A 22,115-nucleotide genomic window follows, 5' to 3' on the forward strand; every position below is an offset into this window, starting at 1 on the left:
ACTTCCTCAGCCCTTTCACATTTTTACATATTCCTCAACGCTAGAAAATCACGTTGAGCTCTCTCACGTTTTTACACATTCCTCAGCCCTAGAAAATCATGTTCAACTCTCTAACGTTTTTACACATTCCTCAGCTCTAGAAAATCATCTTCAACCTCTTCGTTCTTCCCTCTGAAGCTTCATTCTCACTATGCTTTTTCCCTAGAAAACCATCTTCAACTTCTTTGTTCTTTCCTTTAAATTGAAGCTTCATTTCTCACTTTGTTTTTGTTATATTTGGTATTTGTTTTCGTTTTTCCAAATTTGGTTTTCATCTTCTCCATTTCTCATTTTCAGAATTGGGGTGCATTTTGCACGTTTGTGCCTCGAGTTTCTGCTCAAGGATCGAATACAACTCTTGGAAGACTGTCTCTGATTAGTCTCAGGTACACTCTTCTCTCATTGTAATAATTTTTAGTTTTTTGGTTTGATAACATGTTCTTTGTCTCTGGACTTTGTTTTCTTATAATTGTTATTGATCATATTTTTTAAATGTATGCATTTTGTTTTTAAGAGTATAAATGTGGGCATTACATTCATGCTCCATAAGTTGTTTTAGTTCTTATTTCTCTTCTAGAGGGAGACTATTTTGTGTAGTGGAGTATAAGATACTTGTACACCAAAACGAATGTTTTCTTCAGTTTCTGTGTGATGTGAGTTCTTCTTTTCTTTTCTCTTTATTAATGTTTTTCTTTGGTTTCTGTGTGATGTAAGTTCTTATTTTCTTGTCTCTTTATTAATTTCATCTTTTCTGTCTATTATTTATTTGTTAAACCAATTTATGTTGTTGACTTTATGAAATTCTAGAACAATTGGTGTTCTTTTGTATGTTTAATTTGTATAAATGTATGTTTTTAATTTGAGTCTTTGATTTTAAAATTACACGTTGTTTGGTGGTTTTATTTTGGAAATATACTGACATTGTTGATAACTTGCTAGGAATATATTCACTTTACTTTCTTGTTATTATAAATTATGTGTTTCTATCTTCATCCCTTTCTTTTTTGGGCGGGGTGTTTTTTAGCTTTCTTGGTCGGGGAAGGTTGATAATCACTAGGGTATTGTGGGGGTGGCTCACGTCATAGGGTAGAGAAGGTTTCCTTCTCTAATTAAATTTCTTTGTTTCTCAGATATACATCAGTAGTGGAGTTTTCTTGTAATCAACGCTCATTCTGAGTTTTCAACATCAATTCTTTAAAATACTATAAACTCGCACTAGAGCTCTTGATTCAGGGCATTATTGTTAGGATCATTAGTTAAATTGTTGGATTGTACACTTTTACAAGTTGTGGTCCCCCCTTGGTGCTGAGTCTCTTGCATTTTTAATAACCTTTAACCTTGTTTTAAAAACGCTAATTTCCTTTTTTCCTATACGACTCCATCTCCTTATCCGCTTTTCACTTCTGCAACCCTAAGTTCTCTTTGTTGCTTCCAACCTCAACCAGCCCACCTCCACCCTGCATGGCTGCCACACTGTTCTGTCGCCTGCACTGCCACTATCTCCCCTTCTTTGGCTTTACAAAGTGAAAACTGTGAACAACTGCTGCTTGGACCCTGTCATACTTGTTTCTCATTCCTAGTCTCATTGTTTTCTCACTCAATCCTTGCCTCTTCTCTCTGAGTTTTTGCACCCTATTTTGTATCTGACTTATTAACCTATTTTGAGTTTTTATTTTGTTTTGTATTGTATTTAGATCTTATGACTAATGGGTTTTCAATTTAAGTTTCTTTAGAAGTTACCATTAGTTGACGAAGCTATTGGTAAGCAAATGGAGGGGAGGATGAGGAAAATGATAACTTGAGTAGAAGCTATGCTAAGAAGTAGAAGAGGTGAAATGGAGGAAGAAGAAAACAATGGGGATAGTAAAAACAAGAGGTTAGGGCTTGAGGATTGCTCACATGGGTGGATCTAAGAGCATTGCAAGGAAAATAGATGAATGATGACAATATACATATGTTTATGTCAAATTTATGTTTTAATCTCTCTTACAACGTGTCATATAGTTTTTCTTCATTTTAATAGGAAAAAGAGTGTGGCAATAAGGTTAGTAGAGGATATATATGGATAGCTACACATAAGCATGCTAATGGAGCATTTGTGAGTGATGAAGCGAAGGAAATTAATGTAAGTTCAATTCTAATAAAGTCTATAATTGTCAATCCCACTTAATGTAAGTTTAATTTATTTCTTCTTGTGTTCTTTGTAGGAAAAAATTCAAGCATATGAATTAACCTCTTCATCATTCATATCTAAAGAAATATCAACAACCAATTCCTTAGCTTATGTTTTTGGAAGCTGAGAACATTGTGGACGTGTTAGGGGTTTAGATTTAGGTCCTTGCCCATCTAAAGTATTTGGTTGCACTGCTCATTCGTATAGTGAGACTTCTTCCAATACAGATTTACGAAATCAAGTTCATTATTTATTACGTTTGATCATATTTTTTTATTTGGGACGTGAAGTGCAGCAATGGCAATGTGGCAACATGTTATATATGAGTGAAAGTATGTTGACCATTACCTTATCAATTTTTTTCTCTTGTATATTTGCACACTAGTTCCCTCATCTTCATGCTTAATATTAAGCTAGGCATTAACCTTTTTTTAAAAAATGGGGAACCTTGATTGAAATACCATATTAGAGACTTGTATTTAAGGCATGTTTTGACACCCATCCTAACTATTTTGAACCATATTTTTATGATTTGTGGGAAAATGTTGACAAATAATATTTGGATAGATATTGTTGGAGATTTGTACAAATGGAAAATGCTTTCTATTGGGGGTATATAGCTTATAGTAGGATATAAATAAGGTTTCGATAATGATGCTTCGAAAATGAGACAAATATGAAACCTTAGGCTCAAAATAGTTTCATCCAAACATATTTTTTAGTTTTTTTTTGTTTCTGAACATCCAGACTTAGTTTCCTTACTCTTCTCGTGTAAGCCATTTAACAAACACTTTTGTTGTCATGCTCTGTTTGGATGGCTTGAAAATGGTCTCTTTAGCCCAAGATAATCTAGCCAAATTTGATGTTAGCTTCTTCAAAAATGTGAGAGATGGTAATGCAATTCTAGAGTCAGATCAGAGGTTGTGGGGAGACCCTGCTACACAAAGGATAGTGCAAAAATACACAAGGAATATAAGAGGGTTATTCATCTTGAAATAATTTTAATGCACTTTTATGTAACAATATTCTGATGGTAAGTGATTAATTTAATTGATTTTGTGTTCTAAACTAGGTTTCTATATTGACATCACAAGTCAATGATGACTTTTTTTGTGCAAACTATTCAGGAGAGTTGCCTCAAGATTTTGCTATGTTTCATGCATCATCGGTAATATTTAAATTTTGGTTAAATTAATATGTATTGTATATATAATTGGAATGCTACTTATTATAAATATTTTTATATATTAGACATCTAATCAAGGAAGTGTTCCTAACGATGAAACAATGATCAACATCAAGAGCCATAATTGAAGAATGTTATTTAGTGGGCACTATTTTAATTATTCGTAGGTACTGTTTTGTTTGTATATATGATGCACTTTGCTCTCAATGGGGTTTCTTATGAGTTTATGAATGAAAGACCGTACATTCACGAAAAACATTTGATAATTGTGGAAATGATATCTCCAACAATGATGAACACGCCAAAAGTATAGATTTGGTCATGTTTTGGTTTGTTTTGGGGTTGGTTAATTTTGTGAAGTGTCGCATGCAATTACAAAACATATATAGGTTTAAGGAGAGCCATATATGAAAAAATGGTTTTTTTTTTTTATTTCAAAAGTTGTTTATTTCCAGTTTCCATTTTTTCACAAATAATTTAAAATGTCATTTTTGTATTTACATTTTCTGCCGATTTCATTATTTCCTACACAAATATTTAAAAATATAAAATGGATTGAATACATCTATGTAATTATTTGTAGAAAAAAAAGAAATGAAAATATAAACGTTTACTTTCTCTTAAAAGATGTTATTGTTCCTCCACCTACTGTGAAGAAAATATAGGAGTTACTTTGGGGTTTTCATATGCTCAAACTCACAACCTTCTCATCTAATCACTATCCATGCCTTTTGGAATTCAGGAGATATATTATTTCTTACTTTTCTATATGTATTTATTATAACTCCATGTTTGCAAATTTAGTTAGTTTTTACCATCAACTTTTATTCAATATTACGAATGCTTCTTCTACTGTTTGTATATAGCTTCAAGAGTACGATATCAGAGAATTGTTTGTATATATTTTCTCTCTTGCATGGATGTATAGAATATGTATTCATATGTTGTGGTATGACAGTAAAACATTCACTATAATTATGTATAATATTCATATTTACTCTAGAAAACATTTCCAAAAGGATAACCAAGTGTATTTAATGTTATTTGACTATTTAATCCATTATATCAATAAAATTAATTAATTATTTCACGTTTTAACATATTAGAATAGAATTTATAAGGATTAAAATAGGCACACATTAACAAAACTTTTAGCAAGATGATAAGAAAAATTTCTTATTTAATATTTACTTTTATAACAATTTTTAAGCCTGAATACAAAATAAAAGCAAGTGATATATGCATGAGAGAAATCCTATTCTTCTTTAGATTTGTTCTTGAAATTAGTGGTAATTATACACTTTATCCAACTTGATCAATAAAGTTTGCTCAAAAGATAAAAGAGGTTTTTATTCTCTCTATTTGGCTTGAACTTCTTCTTTAGTTTGCATTGGTTCATGTTGATTCATAGGTATTTTCACATGTTTTTCATTCTTTGGTTGTTTAAAAAACTCCTACAAGTAACGAGGGTTTTAAAACTGTCAAGAATAACGGAGGTTTCAAAAACTATCAGGGATAATGGGGGTTTCAAAAACCGCTGGGAATAATGAGGGTTTCAAAACCATCGAAAAATAATTATTTTCTACAGGTTCATAAAAACCGTTGGTAATCAGTTAGCGACATTGATTCTTCTAGAAGAAAAACAAACTTCAAGTAATGTATTTAATAAGAGTTAAAACTATCAAAAATGTCAAATATAACACCGTTAAAAATATTTTTTTTAATGTAAACCTTACAAATTTTAAATAAGATATTTTATATTCTTACTATCACCCAACTTTATTATAACTATTATTGGTATTTTATTTTTTGTTATTAGTGTGGTTTCTAGTAACATTTGATTTTAGTCTCATAATAACTATTACAACGTCAATCCTATCAATTTTTATTTGTATTATCAATAATATCATTATCACCATATCATCTTTACCATAATCTTTATCACTATGTTGTAACCACCTGCATTATCATTTTTTATCATTTTCACATTCAACATCACAATATCCTTTAACCATCATCATCATTATTATTATCATTTTTTCACTTATCACCTATTATTTATCGTTACTCACTGTCACTATTATTACACTGCACTTTTATTATTATTATTATTATTATAACAATAATTACCATCAATATGATTGTCACAACCTATTAATATTTTAGTTTTTATTATATGCTTAACTCACCAACTATGATTAATTGTTATTTTGTTCGTATTCTATTATGTTAATATCTTACTTTTTTTTATCTTATTATACAGCGACACCAAACCAATTTTAAGAATAATAAAAAGTAATTCTTTTACTCATTTAGTTTTTATGATTTTACAAAAAAATTCCTTTTAATTTCTTCCTTAAAAACCATTATTTTATACATATCATTTTAATATTTCTAAATCTCTATAAATAACATTTCTATTTTTATTTCATTTCCACCATCCTTTTATATATTGAAAACGACTTTAAAAAACGACATGAAAACCAATTAAAGGACTCTCTCTCTCTTCTCCTTTTTGATCTTATTTTATGCACTGTACCTTTCCTCTTCTCTCTCTTTTGCCTTTTCCTCTTCACTCTTTTCGCTCACTCGAAAACACACTCCCTTTCCTTTCCTTTCCTTTCCTTTCTTTCTTCTCCTTTCTGCAAACACCAACATTACCCCAAAAAAAGAAACATTACCATTTGCTTTTCTCTCTTCGCACCTCTGAATTAGGGTTCTTCCATCAACTTTCTTCACCACCATTGTTCAAACCTCGCATTCTCCGAACCCACAGCTTCGGAATAACTCAAATGGGTAAGTACCTTCTGTTACGGGCTCTCACTCTCCTCAACCTCGTACTATTCTCCACCCTTCATGTCTCAGCTGCCCCTTCAACTACTTCTCCTGCAAGTGAGTCCCATTCACCTGTGTTCATTCTTTTGCTTCCATTTCGTCCAAGTTTCCTCCTTTAGCTCAGAATAACTTTGTGTCTTCGTGGTTTCAGAAATTGTTAGTGGGTTTCTCTCCAATGCCGTGCCTGCCGTCACCAAGTGGGTGTGGTCGCTCAAGGCCACCACCAAAGCGGGTATGGATCTGGCTCTGGTTTGGTTTTTGGTTCTGGGTTTCTCGTTTTCTGCAGGTTTGGTCTTCTGGGTTGTGAGGTTTGAATGTGGGCTTTCTTGCAGCGGTTTCGAGCAGGTCGATGATGAAGTTCGAGGGTGGATTCAGTGTGGAGACTGTGTTTGATGGGAGCAAGCTTGGGATCGAGCCTTATGCTGTAGAGGTGTTGCCCAGTGGGGAGCTTCTCATTCTTGATTCGGCTAATAGTAACATTTATAGGATTTCCTCCTCGCTTTCTTTGTGTAAGTGTCACAATGTGGGTTTAATGATGGCCTGTGGTTCTAAGTGATTTCTGAAGTTCACTTTATTATTCAATTTTGATATGTTGGGAAAATGAAAAGCCATAGGTTTGTGCTGTTATGGGGAAGGGGAATTTTTATGTTAAGATGTCTTTTGCTGGGTTTGTAATGATTAGCTACTTTAGGCTTATCTAGCTTCTTTTCGTTTTGAATTCAATCCCTTCGTTGCGTCATGTGGACTGTGTTTACTTATTGTGATTCTTAATGTCTAATGGGTAGGTTAGATTAGAAGACATGTTCTCATGTCACTTTATTATGAGCTGAATGAAGATGTATTACAGGATTGTAATGCACTTTGAACACTGTTTCTGTGGGGCTTGACTAATATAGTTGCTCTGTAATGGTTAAACTCTTTTGCATGTATGCGTAGTTGAATTGTTGTTCACTTGATGGAGATGATGTTCATTGCTATGTGCAGACAGCAGGCCCAAGCTGGTTGCAGGGTCAGCTGAAGGGTATTCTGGACATATTGATGGGAAGCTCAGGGAGGCCAGGATGAACCACCCTAAGGGGATAACTGTTGACGACCGAGGAAATATCTATGTTGCAGATACTACGAATATGGCAATTAGGAAAATTAGTGATTCAGGTAAAGTAATTTTAGGTGACCTTTTTTGTTTGTTTGCCAATGCATGCTTAACATAGTTAGTATTTTAGATAACTTATAAGTCCTGTGTATGTACTGTAATGGTCGGTCCAGAATCTTTGAATATAAAACTGTACAGCATTAGAGTCAAACGTGGGAACCTTTCAGTGAAGATTTCTGTTTCAGGGGTCACGACAATTGCGGGAGGAAAATGGAGCCGGGGAGGGGGGCATGTTGATGGACCAAGTGAAGAAGCTAAATTTTCTGATGACTTTGATGTGGTTTATGTTGGAAGTAGTTGTTCACTACTCGTCATAGACAGAGGAAACCGAGCCATCAGGGAGATCCAACTCCACTTTGATGATTGTGCCTATCAATATGGCAGTGGATTCCCACTTGGTAAACTAACAACCCATATACATGTTTCCGGTTGAAATTCTGTCAAGGGCTAATCAAATTTAGGCTAATTGTCTTCAATGTTACAGGGATTGCAATGCTAGTTGGGGCTGGCTTCTTTGGTTACATGCTGGCATTATTGCAGCGAAGGCTTTGTACAATTGTAGCATCCCAGGACGTTAGTGCCTTAGTCTTGTCCTACTCCTTCTCATGCATTACCCTGAATGATACTCACGTAGACTTCTTAGTTATACTAAAATGGTCAACCACTTATGCTATATATTTGATAAATAGAAAAAAAATGGAAGGGAGAGGAAATGGAAGAGAAAAGAAATAGAGTTAGAGTACAGATTGTTTGGTTTAAGAGAAATGAAAAGGAAATAGAGTAGAATTTGATTTATTAGATTATTTGGTTTAAAATAAAAATAAATAAATGTTATTTTATTATTCTTAATTCATAATAGTATTATTTATTTCATTATTAATATTTTTTTATGATTGATACTTTTTGTTACTTATTTATCATTATTAATATACTTGATTTATTTATTATAACAAGAGTGAGGATTGAAAAAAGAAAAATAAAACTCTAGCCTCCCTTAATTGATTATGGGAGTGTTTTGTAACTGAAACTTGGTTACACTCACACGACATAATCTATTGTATTGTATTTCAAAATGTCATTGTGCTTTTCACTATTTTTGAGGGAATAAATTTGTGGGTCTCAAACTATTTTTTTTTTTCAATTCTTCAAATTTCTTTCCTATCAAACTTTCCATTTTTCCTCTCTTGCCTCTTCCACATCGTTCTCTCTTACCAAACTCGTAGTTATAGAACTTCGTGAATCGTGAATGAATCTAAAACTTTGCAGTATTGTTGGAGGACTGTTGTTCTTAAACTTTGCAGCCAAAAGCATCAAGTTTCTTCCCCAGAGAATTGCATAGTAGAAAATTGATGCTTTCTATAGTTTCAAGTTATTACTTTTTATTTCAACTTTGCATGCATTACTTTCATACTGATATAGCATCGTGATACTACAGATGCATGGTCTATAATCCATCTCATGTTTCTTGTAGGCTCAGGTTCCAATAATAACATCTTCGGTTCCTCCAAGTTCATATCAAAAGCCCTTGAAATCTGTCAGGCCTCCTTTAATTCCAGCAGAATATGAACCTGACAAGCAGGAAGAAGGCTTCTTTGGATCCCTCGGGAAGCTTCTTGCAAATGCCGGTGCATCAATGGTGGAGATAATGGGAGGATTATTTCCTTCTTTCAGAAGAAAATCGCTAAGCCACCAATTTCAAAGACAACCACTTCTCCAGCAACCTCAGAAGCAAGCAAATGTTTGGCCTGTGCAGGAAAGTTTCGTGATCCCTGATGAAGACGAACCTCCTTCGATTGACACAAGAGCTCCAACCCCTAGAAAAACCTATCCTTTCATGTCCAAGGATGCAGAGAAAATGCAACAACTGCAGCAAAGTCGTGCATTCTATAGTGGATGGGATGGAGATCTCAATCAGCAGCAGCAGAAGCACCATCATCGCCAACAGTACCGATCGGCAACCCCTCACACTTACTATGAGCAGAGCCATGAGACAACCAATGAGATAGTGTTTGGGGCAGTTCAAGAACAGGATAGGAGGCAGGAATATGTGGTTATCAAGCCTGTGAATTATGGGGAGTCACTGTATGACACTCCCAATCACAATGTTAGGTCCAGAATGAGTTTCATGGGCTATGGCCACAGGTATTGAGTACATACAATTATTAGGAAGTTTAGATTTTAGAAGATGTGACCTAAATGGAGAGGGAAGAATGTCATCAGGTATAGGTAGTGGTATAATGATTTCTTTCAATGGGGTCTTAGTAAGGAGAAGTTGGTGATCATAATATTCAGTTTATTGCAAAATTGTTTATTCAGTTTTGCCAAATGTTGGTTGCTATGGTGTCTAGTGTAAGCAGCAATTCTGGCTATCATGAGGGGGGGATGGGATCAAGAAATTTTGCATGCTATTTCTTCTAGTGATCCTCGTCATGTTTAAATGTCCAATACTTCTCACGAATTTACAATATTAACCAGATGTCCACTAAATTGAACTAGTTCTTAGAAAAATGTAATTTGTATTTTATTTAAATGAATTTGGCATGGTAAACAAGAACGTATTTATTTTGAACTTTAGTTGGACAAGATCATAATATTCGTTGAATTGAGTTACTAAAGTGCCTTCAAGGATATTGGTTAGTAAAAGTTAAAAGTTTTACTAACCTATTTTGATCATATATTTTAAAGTATTTCGACCCTGTCTTCTTAATTAGCTTTTTCGTATATTTGTTCTTAAATGAACATTGACTAATGAGGTTTCTGAATCAAACATTACAATATTATTTTCATTGAAGTGAATTCGTTGTTGGAATTGGACTTATAAGTTATATGTAGCAAGATACTGATACGATATGGAGATACGTAGAATCTTTTAATATGGAGATACGTAAAATCTTTTAATGTATAAAATCTTTTAATGTAACATATGAGAACACAAATCTATATATTATATAATTATGAATTATATAAATTGACAATAAAGATTTATGTGCACAAGTATGTTCTAGATTATTTTTTGAGCAAAAATATGTTTTTTGATTATTTTTTGAACAAAAAGATGTTTTTTTATGATTGATTCACAAAAATTTGTTTTTTATTTTTATAATTATAATAACAATTTATACAATAAAATTTGAATTTTGAGAAAATTAATGTATTTTTTTTTTAAATTGTGTTAAAACGTACTAGAATTGTCAGAAATCTAACAAATACTTTTTAAATTAGACACCACTTCATGAATACGTATCCTACAGATATCATACGAGTGTCGATGTTCGATACGAATATCAGACACCGACACGCCATTTAAGAGGAGTGTCCGAACTTCATAGCTTATAGTCAACTAAAAATCTAGAAATGAAGTTTCTTTCAATGAGTTTTGAAGTGACCAAAATTTTTCAAAATCAAACAACACGGATTACGATATGTCGATGTGGTACACACGTATGGAATTTCCCCGTAAATGTGAAAATGAAATCGTCAAAATTTCATTACCTTTCAATTTAGGAAAACGGGTTAAGATATTGAAATTTTTTGGTAGAGGAAAAAGGGCCTCAATACATTCAATATCATTTAATTTGATCTCACCATATTTGATATGCAACATTTCACCCAATCTATTATTAAAAATACAAAATCACCCCTCCTAAATGACAAAATATTACTTATAGAATGGAAATATTACGGATTTCAATTTTCAGAACACATTTTTGAACTCCATAAATTTTCATCCATAATACATTTTAAATTGTGTTCCGGATTTTTTTTCCGGAATATATTTTTTATTTTTGAATTACATTCACTATTTAGGATTTTCAAATCCGAAAGAAGGGTAATTTTGGAAATTTTTGGAAATTTGAAAAAATGATAGGGTGTAGGTTAGAATTGATATGGTGCAGAAAAAAATTGCCATGATATTTTAACGGTACAGAAATCCATATTTTCCATGGTTACTACTTTCTTTCACAAAGCACAAAAGCAAAAAAAGATGGATGTTGCTATGATTGGTGAGAAAGTATATGCATGTTAGTTTCATGACAGAGAGCTATCTTACAATAACTTCATCTACGCTTCACAATACCCATATTACACACAGATGATTCTGGATTGAGAATGTTATCTTTAGGTGGCTCTACGAAGCCCATGTTAGCCTTTATCAAGAGATCACCTTCATGGCACACATTCCTCCTTCCTCTGCTATCATTGCCTTTGTTGAAGGATCCCTTGGTTGAATCTTCATCAAAACTCATCAAATCCTTCAATTGGTCATAGTACTTACCTGGTTTTGTTACCTCACCACTATTGCAGGCATCTAAATCTAGCAAAGACACAGACTCCAGATGTGGCCTTGGAGAAACTATGTTTATTCTAATTCTAGACAAGCAAACAAAATGTGAGAGACTCAATCTCCAAAACCTCACCATGATCGTGTAAACAGAGGAGCAGCTACAGCTAGCAATTGCGCTTTTGGCACCGTAGAAGAGTATCGGAGTTTGCTTCCCCAGACTGGTTAGGCAATGCTTCCATGTCCCTTTGCAATGGCAGGGATTGGGGCCTTTCTGTCTACACAGTTCATTCGGAGAATGTGTAAGTAATTTTACTCTTTCACCATGTAACATCTTAACAAGTTGAGAGGAACTTACATTAGAGATGATGTAAGGGCGCACTGCAAACCCAATTACCAAGCCAAGTATACATGAAAGTCCTAATCCAAGAGTCCAAGTCATAACTGCACCTAGCCCTAAACAAAAGAGTTTTTTCCCAACATTATAGTCTATTAAAATATCTAGCTTAGAGAAGGCAAGGAATAATTGAGCAAGGGAATACTTAACATAAAGCTCTTACTTCAACATGGTTTAAGAGGAACTCTCACTCCAAATTCAGATGAAATCCAATTGGAAAATGATAACATAAAATATGAATTGCTTTGAAATACTCCCTCCATTTCAAATTGATTATTTACTTGGAAGAATTAAAAAAAATTATGTTGTCTTGAAGTACTTAATAACCCACTTGTAAGATTGAGAGAGTTAGGATATTTCAGTAAAATTGTTTTACTAATTTATTCATTGTTTTCTTAATCTGAGAAAAAAAACCCTTAAATGTTGATTAATTTGAAATGGAGGGGCTAATGATCAACAAGAATCATGGAAAATGCAAATGGATTACCTAAGGAAAATCCTTCGACAAAACAGTTATGTATGATGGTAGTTGAATTTTAATAGAAAAAAGGTATGGGCAGAATAAATAATCCATTCTTATAATGCTTGAGAGTAGAAGCAGCAAAAACTGTAAAATTACTCCAAATACCAAATATGTGGAAGAAAGAAGTTTCAGTGTTGTTTTTGGAATTGGGGGAGTTAGGAGGTGCCCCCTTGTTAGCCTAAATGCATGGAGGAAAATCCCATGTCAAAAGTGACACATGAGACATTGGTCTCCACTGAGTTTCATTCTGTCCACTTGTTACCAAATTGCTACCTAGTCTACTATTCCATATTATGGTTAAGAATGCACCTGCACAATACTTATACTTCTCTTCAACCTCATTGTTTCTTCATATATCTTTCTATAGTATCACATCTCTCAATTTATCTCTCTTTATTTTTTAGTAGTTATATGATATGTGAAAACTACATCATTCAAGACACTTCATTAGAACTTATTTTTCTCTCTTTCCTCTTAACACATGATATATATTACTTTACTTATTGTTCCCACACTTTTCTCTCTTTTGTCTTTATCTCTCTAGGTGTTAAGTCAACTATAGAGTGGAGGTGTCTACAATTCTTTATTCTTCATTATATGTTTTTCAATCTGTCTCTTCCTTCCACCTTCTACACCTCAAAAATGGGATGTACGCTAATCATTTTACAAAACCAAAAAACATAAAAATGTGAAAAAATAAATATAAGACACATACACAGATAACCCAAATTCTAAAATCTCACCAGATTTAGAACCAAGGGTGCAATCCTCCTCCTTCAAATTAATCTGGCGGACCAATCGATGCATGTGATCTGACACTAGCAAAGCACACATCCCCGGAATGAAGGTCAGGTCAAAATCATTTGAAAATGATGCATTAAGTGCAGGGACATCCTTTGTGCCTGACTGGTCTGAGAACCCTCCAGCAATTGTGGTCACACCTAGAGACAAGACGAAATTAGACAGAAAGAATGTTCAACATTTTCTGATAACACAACTCACCTAATTCACCATCCAAACCGTGCATTTAAAAACAATCCTTACGCCATTCTAAGCTAGAATCAAAACTAGAGGCCCACCAGCCCACCACACTCAACAATTCACATTCTTAGTTTGACCCATACTTGCTTGCGACAATTTTTGAGTAATCTTAGCAACAAACCAACTAACTCATTCCTCATATCACATTTTCTTTACTAATGGTTAAAATTTATTAGAAACTGTAAAAAATCATACTAGTTAAAAATAACAAGTCGTCAAATTTTATGATTTTCCATAAATTTTAGTTAATAATAAAGAATATATTCAAAAAAGTGTCTTGCTAACGTTTCTATGCAAACTCTAGATGCAACAAAGTTATGGAATTACACAAAGCATACCCTTGGCACTAATTTTCCTTATTGCACGGTTGGACTTGTCAGCAACATACACATTCCCTCTAAGATCAAAAGCAAAGCTTCTGGGTTTAGCAAACCGAGCTGAACCAACGTCACCATCCAAATACCCCACAGACCCATCTCCTGAAAGCCTCGTGAAAACGACTTCTGCCACAGAATAACGAAGAATTACCACAAAAAATAAAGAAAAATCGAAACTTTGGTACCCCAAAAGACAAAAACGGGAGTGGCAGAACCTTGGGAAATGGGGAATTGCGCTGTGTAGAAAGTGCTGTTGACAGAATCGAGAAGGATGAGATCGGAAGAAAAGGGTCGCTGGAGGACGATGTAAGGAGCTGTGTGATGCTTGTTGCCGTCGAACACGGTGGTGACGGTGTAACCGTCCTCGGCGATGACGACTTCCCTGGCCTTAACTGAAAAATGAAAACGAAAACAAGAAATGAAAAATGGGAAATGGAAGGGAGAGGAAGAGCAAGGGAGAATGTTACCGAGTGGGAGGAAGAAGAGAGTGAGTAAGAGTAAGGTAGAAAGAGCCATGACTCACACACTTTGCTGCAAGACGAAGCACAAGTTTGTTTAAGTTGTTAATATATATTTAGTATAATAATAGCACCAGAAAGGGTTCCTTGCAGGCGAAGTAGTATAGAATAAAAGAAAGACTGGAATATTTTTCTGTTGCAACTTGACCGAAAGTCTCTCCTCTGCAACTCACTCCACTCAAGTTCAAGTTTTTTACTTCTATGAATTGAATTATTTTTATTAAATTATAGTATTTATATTTGATTTTATAGAAAAAAATGGTATACATTTGTATTTATCCAACCAAGAGATATTCACATTGGAAATATACTCCAATGATATAGATAATAGTATTTTGTTTAGTATTTCAGTATGTAATATTCATGATGGATCAATCAGACATGCAAACAATTTAATTGATATTTTTTTCTGTTTAGTTTTATTTAGGGAAATCCAAAATTTTATAAATGCATATTACAACCAAATAAATTACACAGTTAATTATTTTTATTATACATATTTGTTACTGTATAAAATGAAAGAGTTGAATTATATTTTAATTAATTTTAACAGTCTTTTCAAGAATATTGTTCGATGATAATTATTTAAACGTTAGTTTTATATATAAAAATATTTTATGAATAAGTTTAATTGTATTTTTTTTTAAAACATTTTTTATCATATATTCTGATAATAATCCTTGAATATTATTTGAGCTCGTAATTACATTTGGTTAATATTTTGAGTATTTTTTCACAAGTCACTCCTAACTTAATCGAGTATGCTTTGAATAGTAGTCACTCTGACAAATAATTGAGTATTTATTTGTCAAATAGTCACTCATGACTAAGATAAAGAAGTTGTATGATTGATGATCAATAGATCACACAGTTGCTCATTAGAGAGAATTATTGTTTGTTAACATATGTGATATTTGTATACTCTCTTGTAGTTAGCTAATAGAGCGCGAACAATGTTCTTCTATGAACCTTTTGATGGGTGCAAAAATTTCAACAAAGTTTCAACATAATACAATGTCATTTCTCTTTTCCTTCTTCTTCTTGAGATGCTTTATATATGCTTTGAAAAAAGTAGTTGTTGTGAATCATTTTTTGGAAGTTGATCAACTTCAATTACTTTTTAGTGTCTTTCTTTCATCTGATGAGTTTGATGTAAAAGGATGCATTAAATGCATTCCATGTAGCAATGTATGTCCTTTTCTTCTTTACTTTACATTATAATAGCTAGATGTGCTTATCTCTTCTTGTGAAGTGTGCATTTTCTTAAATTTGTCTGACGTACAATATTGTACAAAGTACATAATTCTTCTAGAGTTGACAATGCATGACTTAGGGATTTGTTGAAGAAAAGCATTTGTAGCTCTTTATCCAAGAGATTTTCTAATGTGACTTACCATTTGATACTGGATTTTTTTGTAGACAAAAGTAATGAACATTCTATGCAATAAAGAATAAACATTTATATGTTTTTTTTGTGTAATACAATGTTAGCTTACTTATATGTTTATCATTTGAGCGTGTGCATGTTTTGTTAGGCATAAAACAAGACTATAATGTAATATCATATGTTAAACAAAACACTTGTGTCTTGCTTGATATGTTGTTGAACTAAACTATCATCTTAGAGACCAAGCATGACCATGTTTGTACTTAGTTATTTTTAACACTTAATCAAAATTTTAGGGTGTTGGTATTTTTCACTAACAATTTCTCTTTTTTTATGGTTCTTGAAATAATAAGGTTAAAACATGATATTTTCAAAAACATGTTCAACAAATCATGTCTTCCTAAAACATTTTATTATAAAACTCAAATATGTATAAAGCATTCACTAAAGCGAGGTTGATGGATTATCAAAATGTTGAATCATAAACTTAATCTTCATTAGTTCGGTCATATCAAGTAGATATAATCTTAGTCATTTGAGTACAAGGCAAATTCAAAAATGATTACTAGAGATAGTTCAGGTAATTGAGACAAAGTTTATAAATTGCCGCCTACTTGTTCGCCAAACAGGTAATCATAAAGACTTGTTGTTTTGCTAAAAAGAATCACCAGACTTTATAACTCGGTTTGTTACAATTTAAGCACAAACAAAACAACATAGAAAGTAAACATTGATATTCTTTTTATTCTGCACGTTCCCTTGAACTCGATATTTTCCTCTTGAGGCTCCTTTTGGACGTAAGCTCTAATGATCATTATTCATAAAGCTCCAATTTTCTCCCCCCTTAATGTGTATTCCTCTTTTATACTTTTCCTCACTCTAATTTGCTCTTCATATATATTTCTCCACCTTTTTAAGTACCAACAACAAAGGGGTGGACATTTAATCAATTTCTTCCAACTCTTCATATTCCGATGACAACACTTGTGGATTTGAGGAAGTTGTTTGTGTTATAGGTTTAGGTCCAAGACCTAGCATAAATGTTTTCATGGCCTTCCATCTGACAACTTCTTTGATGGCTTAGTCACGAACCTAAAGTGCTTGTTGAAGCATGACATTAATTGTGTCCAAACCAACTTTAGATGCATGTTGTTACTGGATAAATAAAAAGCTTGGCTTACTGACTCAGATAGAACATAAATAAGCATGTTGGCAAGACCACCATGAAGGTTTTCTAAGTTTGAGAGATGTAAAAGTACATGTAAAGATATGATCTATCATCCATTAGACTGAGAGTCTAAGAGTTTTGATGATAACAAATATTATAAGATTTGTTGTGATGTATAACCAAGCTCACTCATGTACAAAATCATTAGAAATTATATATCAGACGATCATGAGAGTCAATCAGAAGCTATGAACTAATAGACTTCACAAAGAACATATCAGACGATACATGTTGCGAAGGATTGAATATGACAAACGCTACTTTAGGCATGGTAGACATTACTTGAAGAAAAAAAAATAAACATATCAAATGATGCAAAGAATACAAGTGTTAGACTATATAGTGAATGCACACTAGATGATGTGCTGGAAAGGAAGAAAGATGATGTTACATAAAATGTTAAAGACTATGTCAAATACTATATATCCTTGCCAGGCGATGATAGAAGTAAGCATAGTATTTGCTGAAGGTGTCAAACCAACAAGATGTTGAAAAGGACTAGAAGTGTGTCTTCACATAAAGCATCAAATGATGTCTCATAGGAACTTGCTAGACAATGTTCAAGCATGAAAGAGTTATACGAAGGTCTCATAAATTATGGTAGATGATGTCTACATAAGCATTCAATGGACCAAGCTCATGATATAGTGTTGAGGAGAGCTAACACAATTGATAGACCTAAAAGCTTTACAATGCGTTAGACATTGATCAAGTCATATGTGACAAATGATGATACGTGTTGGACAATCATTTGACAAGGAAGTTTCCATACTCACTAATTTAATTACTTACATGTTCAAATGGTTATTAAATATTTTCTATACTTGTTTTAATGTTGAGAATTCATTGAAAATAAATTAAATAAAAACAAACAATTGAAACCAAAAATGTCTTTGCAAAATTGATTTGAAATACAATACAAATTGTTTTTATGAGAATACATGTGCTTTAATGTTTCAAAGAAGAAATATAATTTCATGATTGATTATAAAATGATTTCAAATATACCTATACACTAGTGATTAATTTCGAATTGTACACTCAGTGCTCGAACGTAAAAGGTTTTGAAAAACATAGTATATGATTGATTATGTATTAAAGAGTTTTTTTAATTATATAAAAAATATTAAATCTAATTTTGCTTAAATGTTTAATTTGAGTTACTATAGAAATTCTTGATAATATATTTATGAATTAATATATGAGAATAGAAAGTTTTGATAATACATAAATATTCAAAGATATTGTTTTTCAGTAATACTCATGCTTTAAGTATAAAGATTATATTGATTGTTGAAATTCATGAAAGGTTTCTAAATGTGTTTTAGGAACATAAAGACGCATACAAGTCAACATCTAGAGTTTTCATACTCAATGTTTGATGTAGGAAACCATGAAGTTATGAATGAGTTTGGTGTAATCAAGCATGGAAGCGTCATTCAGATATTACTTTGAGAAAACACACAATAGATTTATTTTGAAAGTAACCATGTATCAAAGATGTATTCAAGGCTCATATAAGAACATTCCTAATTCAACGTCTTATACAAGAACCGAAGATACACACTATGAAGATTCAAATTCAATTATATCAAGCATAACATTCTGATTCGGTTGGTTAAGGAAGCTATTTGAATGAACGAACTTGTGACAAACAAGTGGAAAATGTGATTCAAGTCTTGCCAGATATATCTACAATGTTCAAACAACCACAATAATGAAAGGAATTCAAAAGTGCATTGATGCATATATGAGTTGACAATGACGCACATATATTAACAAAGCTAAAACTTCTTTATTAAGCGTCTATTGCATTAAAGAGCAATCAACGTGACAAAGATAATTGAAGATTCGGTCACTAAGCATTGAAGGGTTAAAAGGAAACAATTCAAAATTGTTTCACATGCTTAAAGATGCGCATGATTTGATCACAACAGAAATTACTGATGACTATTTAACGACAAATGTACCGTGTCATAAGTAATAATTTGTCCCTAAGAAAGGATATCGAACCCACAAAGAACAATTAAATTCTCAAGTATAATATTCACTAATATAAGACAATTTGTAAAAGTTTGTTGAAAAGGTTGTTTGTATTGTGAATTTGCAAGAAATTAAATAAAGCAAATTAAAAGATTTGTATGAGTCAATTGGGAAAATTGGGATTGAGATTCATCTTTCTCACTCGTTTGTATTTTTTCAAAAGATTATAATATTCAACCTTGATTGATATTAATGCACATATAAAAATCATTCATATCAATTCCCCGCATACAAAGTTATTAAGAGAGTGATATGAATCCAAATAGAAATGACAATAAAATTGGAAATTTAGGGTTACGGAACGGAATAAATTCAAAACAGAAACCTGGATAAAGGAAGGCGCCACAAACAAAGTTTGATAAGCCTAAGGATGATCGCCACAAGAATTGGTGGATTCTTGATAAGATTGCAAGATACAGGGAAAAACCCTAGCAGAGAAACACTCTCTAAAATTGTCAAAATATTCGTCCCTATTCTGAGTTTCAACAGTGTATAAATTACAAAGGTCTTTTCTTGTTTGTAAGAAAATAAGACGATACTACAATCCTTATAATTCAAGAATGATCATTTGTCCCAGTGGTTAGGTTGATACTCTGTATTTGGTCTTGAGTTCAAATATTCCAATCGTGTTGTGCGTGGCCCTTGGGCTTGGATGTCCGCATCATTCCCTCCCTCTTGAAAAAGACTTGAAGTTAAATCCAAAGTTTCATCACCTGAAATAAAAGGAGACAAATCAGACACATTAAAAGTGCTACTCATATTGTACTTACTTGAAAGATCAATCTTGTAGGCATTGTCATTAATCATTTCTAACACTTGAAAAGGTCCATCCCGTCTAGATTGGAGCATGGATTTTCTTTGTCTAGTTAACATTTCTTTCCTCATGTGCACCCAGACCCTATCTCCAAGATCAAAGATTACTTTCTTTCTTCCTTTGTTAACTTGTTTAGAAGAACATTCACCTTTTCCTTCAACTTGTGCTTCAACCTTTTTATGTTGCTTTCTCACATAGTCAACCTTAGCCTGTGTATCTTTATGCTTTAAAACAGAAATGTTAGGCATAGTTAACAAATCTATTGGAGTTAAAGGATTTAATCCATACAAAATTTCAAATGGATCACAATTCGATGTGTTGTCAACAACCATATTGTAAGCAAACTCAACATGATGTAAACATAATTCTTGGATAGCCTTCACTTTTTCATAATCTACCTGAACACCTTTGGCACTTACCACAAAACCCAAGAACGCAATTTGTTCAGTACAAAATCTGCATTTATCAAGATTAGCGTACAACTTTTATTTTCTAAGAACATTCAAAACAGCACACAAATGTTCCTCATGTAATTCCAAACTAGTGCTATAGATCAAGATGTCATCAAAATACACCACAACAAATTTGCCCAAAAATTCTCTCAAAACATGGTTCATTAATCTCATAAAAGTGCTTGGGGCATTTGTTAGCCCAAATGGCATCACACGCCACTCATACAATCCATATTTTGTTTTAAAGGTAGTTTTCCATTCATCCTCCTCCTTAATCCTAAGTTGATGGTAACCACTTCTTAAGTCAATTTTTGAAAATATACAAGCACCATACAGTTTATCCAATAAATCATCTAACCTGGGAATAGGGTGTCTATACTTGATGGTAATGTTATTGAGTGCTCTACAATCTATGCACATCCTCCAATAACCATCATTTTTAGGCACCAAAATTACTGGAACAACACATGGGCTCATGGTCTCTTGTACCCATCCTTTGTTCATCAATTCTTCAACTTGAGTTTGGATTTCCTGCAAAACAGAATCAACACTAGGAAGAAAATTAATTTGGTTAGAATGGTCAACAACCAAAGTGTTGTTTTTGCAATAAGGTAAATAAACAGGTTTGCTAGAAAGTAGCAACTTCTTCACTTCATTCACTTTCAGTAATCCACTCATTTTTCTCTCATGTGTTTCTCTCTTTTTAAGTGTTTCACTCTTGCTCTGTTTAGGTGTTTCATTCATCTCTCTTTTCTCTCAATTTGATTTGATCCTCACACACCTCTCTAGGAGATAAGGGTTTGAGAATGATCTTCTTATTATTCTGCATGAAAGAGATTTTATTGGTGAAACCATCATGAATAGCCTTGGTGTCAAACTGCCATGACCTCCCTAACAAAATGTGAGTTGCCTCCATTGGAACCACATCACACAAGACATTGTCATTATATTGTCCTATGGATAGGTTCACCTCCACTTGTTTACTCACTGTCATCTCTCCATCTTCACTAAGCCATTGAAGCTTGTATGGCCTTGGGTGTGGTTTTGTCTCCAAATTCAATTTGGTAACTAGTCTTGAGCTAGCTACATTGGTGCAACTTCCTCCATCAACTATGAGTGAACATATTTTCCCTTGAATGGAACATCTAGTATGGAAAATATTTTCCCTTTGGGTTTGGTCCATAGCTTGCATTTTGCTTCCTAAAAGCCTTCGAATCATCAACAAATCACCCTCCAATGCATCCAACTCCACCTCTACATCCTCCTTCTCTTCTTCACTTGAAGGTTCATTGTCTATTTGTCCATTTGATAACATGTACATAGTTTTTTTTGTTGGAAATTCTGCAGCATAATCTCCCCTTCCTAAGCATTTGAAACATTTGACATCACTTGTCTTCCTTTTAGGTGGTGAATTATTATATCTATTAGATGACTTCCCACTTGAAGACATGGCTGAACTTGAGGGAACTCCTTTATCCTTCATCACCTTATCCTTCTAGTTGGAATTATTATTATTGTTAGAACTCCTCCTCATGATTCCTTTCCTCTTGAGTTGTTGTTCTACTTGGTTAGCCTTGTGCAACAAGTCCTCAATGTCAATATACTCTTGCAGCTCCATAATATCGTAGTTCAGTCCATTCAAAAACCTAGCCATGATTGCTTCGTTT

At 33.1% G+C, this 22,115-nt stretch overlaps 3 protein-coding genes across 4 annotated transcripts; 1 reads left to right on the forward strand and 2 right to left on the reverse strand.

The window, feature by feature from the left end:
* Positions 1-5,871: 5,871 nt before the first annotated feature.
* On the forward strand, positions 5,872-9,881 carry LOC137806479 (uncharacterized). The gene is made up of 7 exons (XM_068606618.1): positions 5,872-6,290; positions 6,385-6,465; positions 6,566-6,742; positions 7,218-7,388; positions 7,572-7,784; positions 7,871-7,959; positions 8,858-9,881. The coding sequence occupies exons 1-7, from the start codon at positions 5,927-5,929 to the stop codon at positions 9,533-9,535; spliced, it is 1,773 nt and encodes a 590-aa protein (XP_068462719.1). The 5' UTR covers positions 5,872-5,926; the 3' UTR covers positions 9,536-9,881.
* Positions 9,882-11,274: 1,393 nt separating this feature from the next.
* LOC137806480 (uncharacterized) lies at positions 11,275-14,695 on the reverse strand. Of its 2 annotated transcripts, none has more exons than XM_068606620.1 (6): positions 14,474-14,695; positions 14,222-14,398; positions 13,968-14,129; positions 13,332-13,529; positions 12,027-12,124; positions 11,275-11,942 (listed from the first exon to the last, which is right to left on the reverse strand). In XM_068606620.1, the coding sequence occupies exons 1-6, from the start codon at positions 14,520-14,522 to the stop codon at positions 11,445-11,447; spliced, it is 1,182 nt and encodes a 393-aa protein (XP_068462721.1). In that variant the 5' UTR covers positions 14,523-14,695; the 3' UTR covers positions 11,275-11,444. The 2 variants fall into 2 exon arrangements, with proteins under 2 accessions (XP_068462721.1, XP_068462720.1); XM_068606619.1 differs by having other exon boundaries at positions 13,968-14,132; positions 14,474-14,684.
* A 5,051-nt stretch (positions 14,696-19,746) lies between these two features.
* On the reverse strand, positions 19,747-21,931 carry LOC137839018 (uncharacterized). The gene is made up of 3 exons (XM_068648147.1): positions 21,230-21,931; positions 20,807-20,979; positions 19,747-20,452 (listed from the first exon to the last, which is right to left on the reverse strand). The coding sequence occupies exons 1-3, from the start codon at positions 21,929-21,931 to the stop codon at positions 19,747-19,749; spliced, it is 1,581 nt and encodes a 526-aa protein (XP_068504248.1).
* Between the last annotated feature and the right edge of the window lie 184 nt (positions 21,932-22,115).

The sequence above is a fragment of the Phaseolus vulgaris genome, chromosome 3 (assembly GCF_000499845.2).
Source record: "Phaseolus vulgaris cultivar G19833 chromosome 3, P. vulgaris v2.0, whole genome shotgun sequence".
NCBI lineage: Eukaryota > Viridiplantae > Streptophyta > Magnoliopsida > Fabales > Fabaceae > Phaseolus > Phaseolus vulgaris.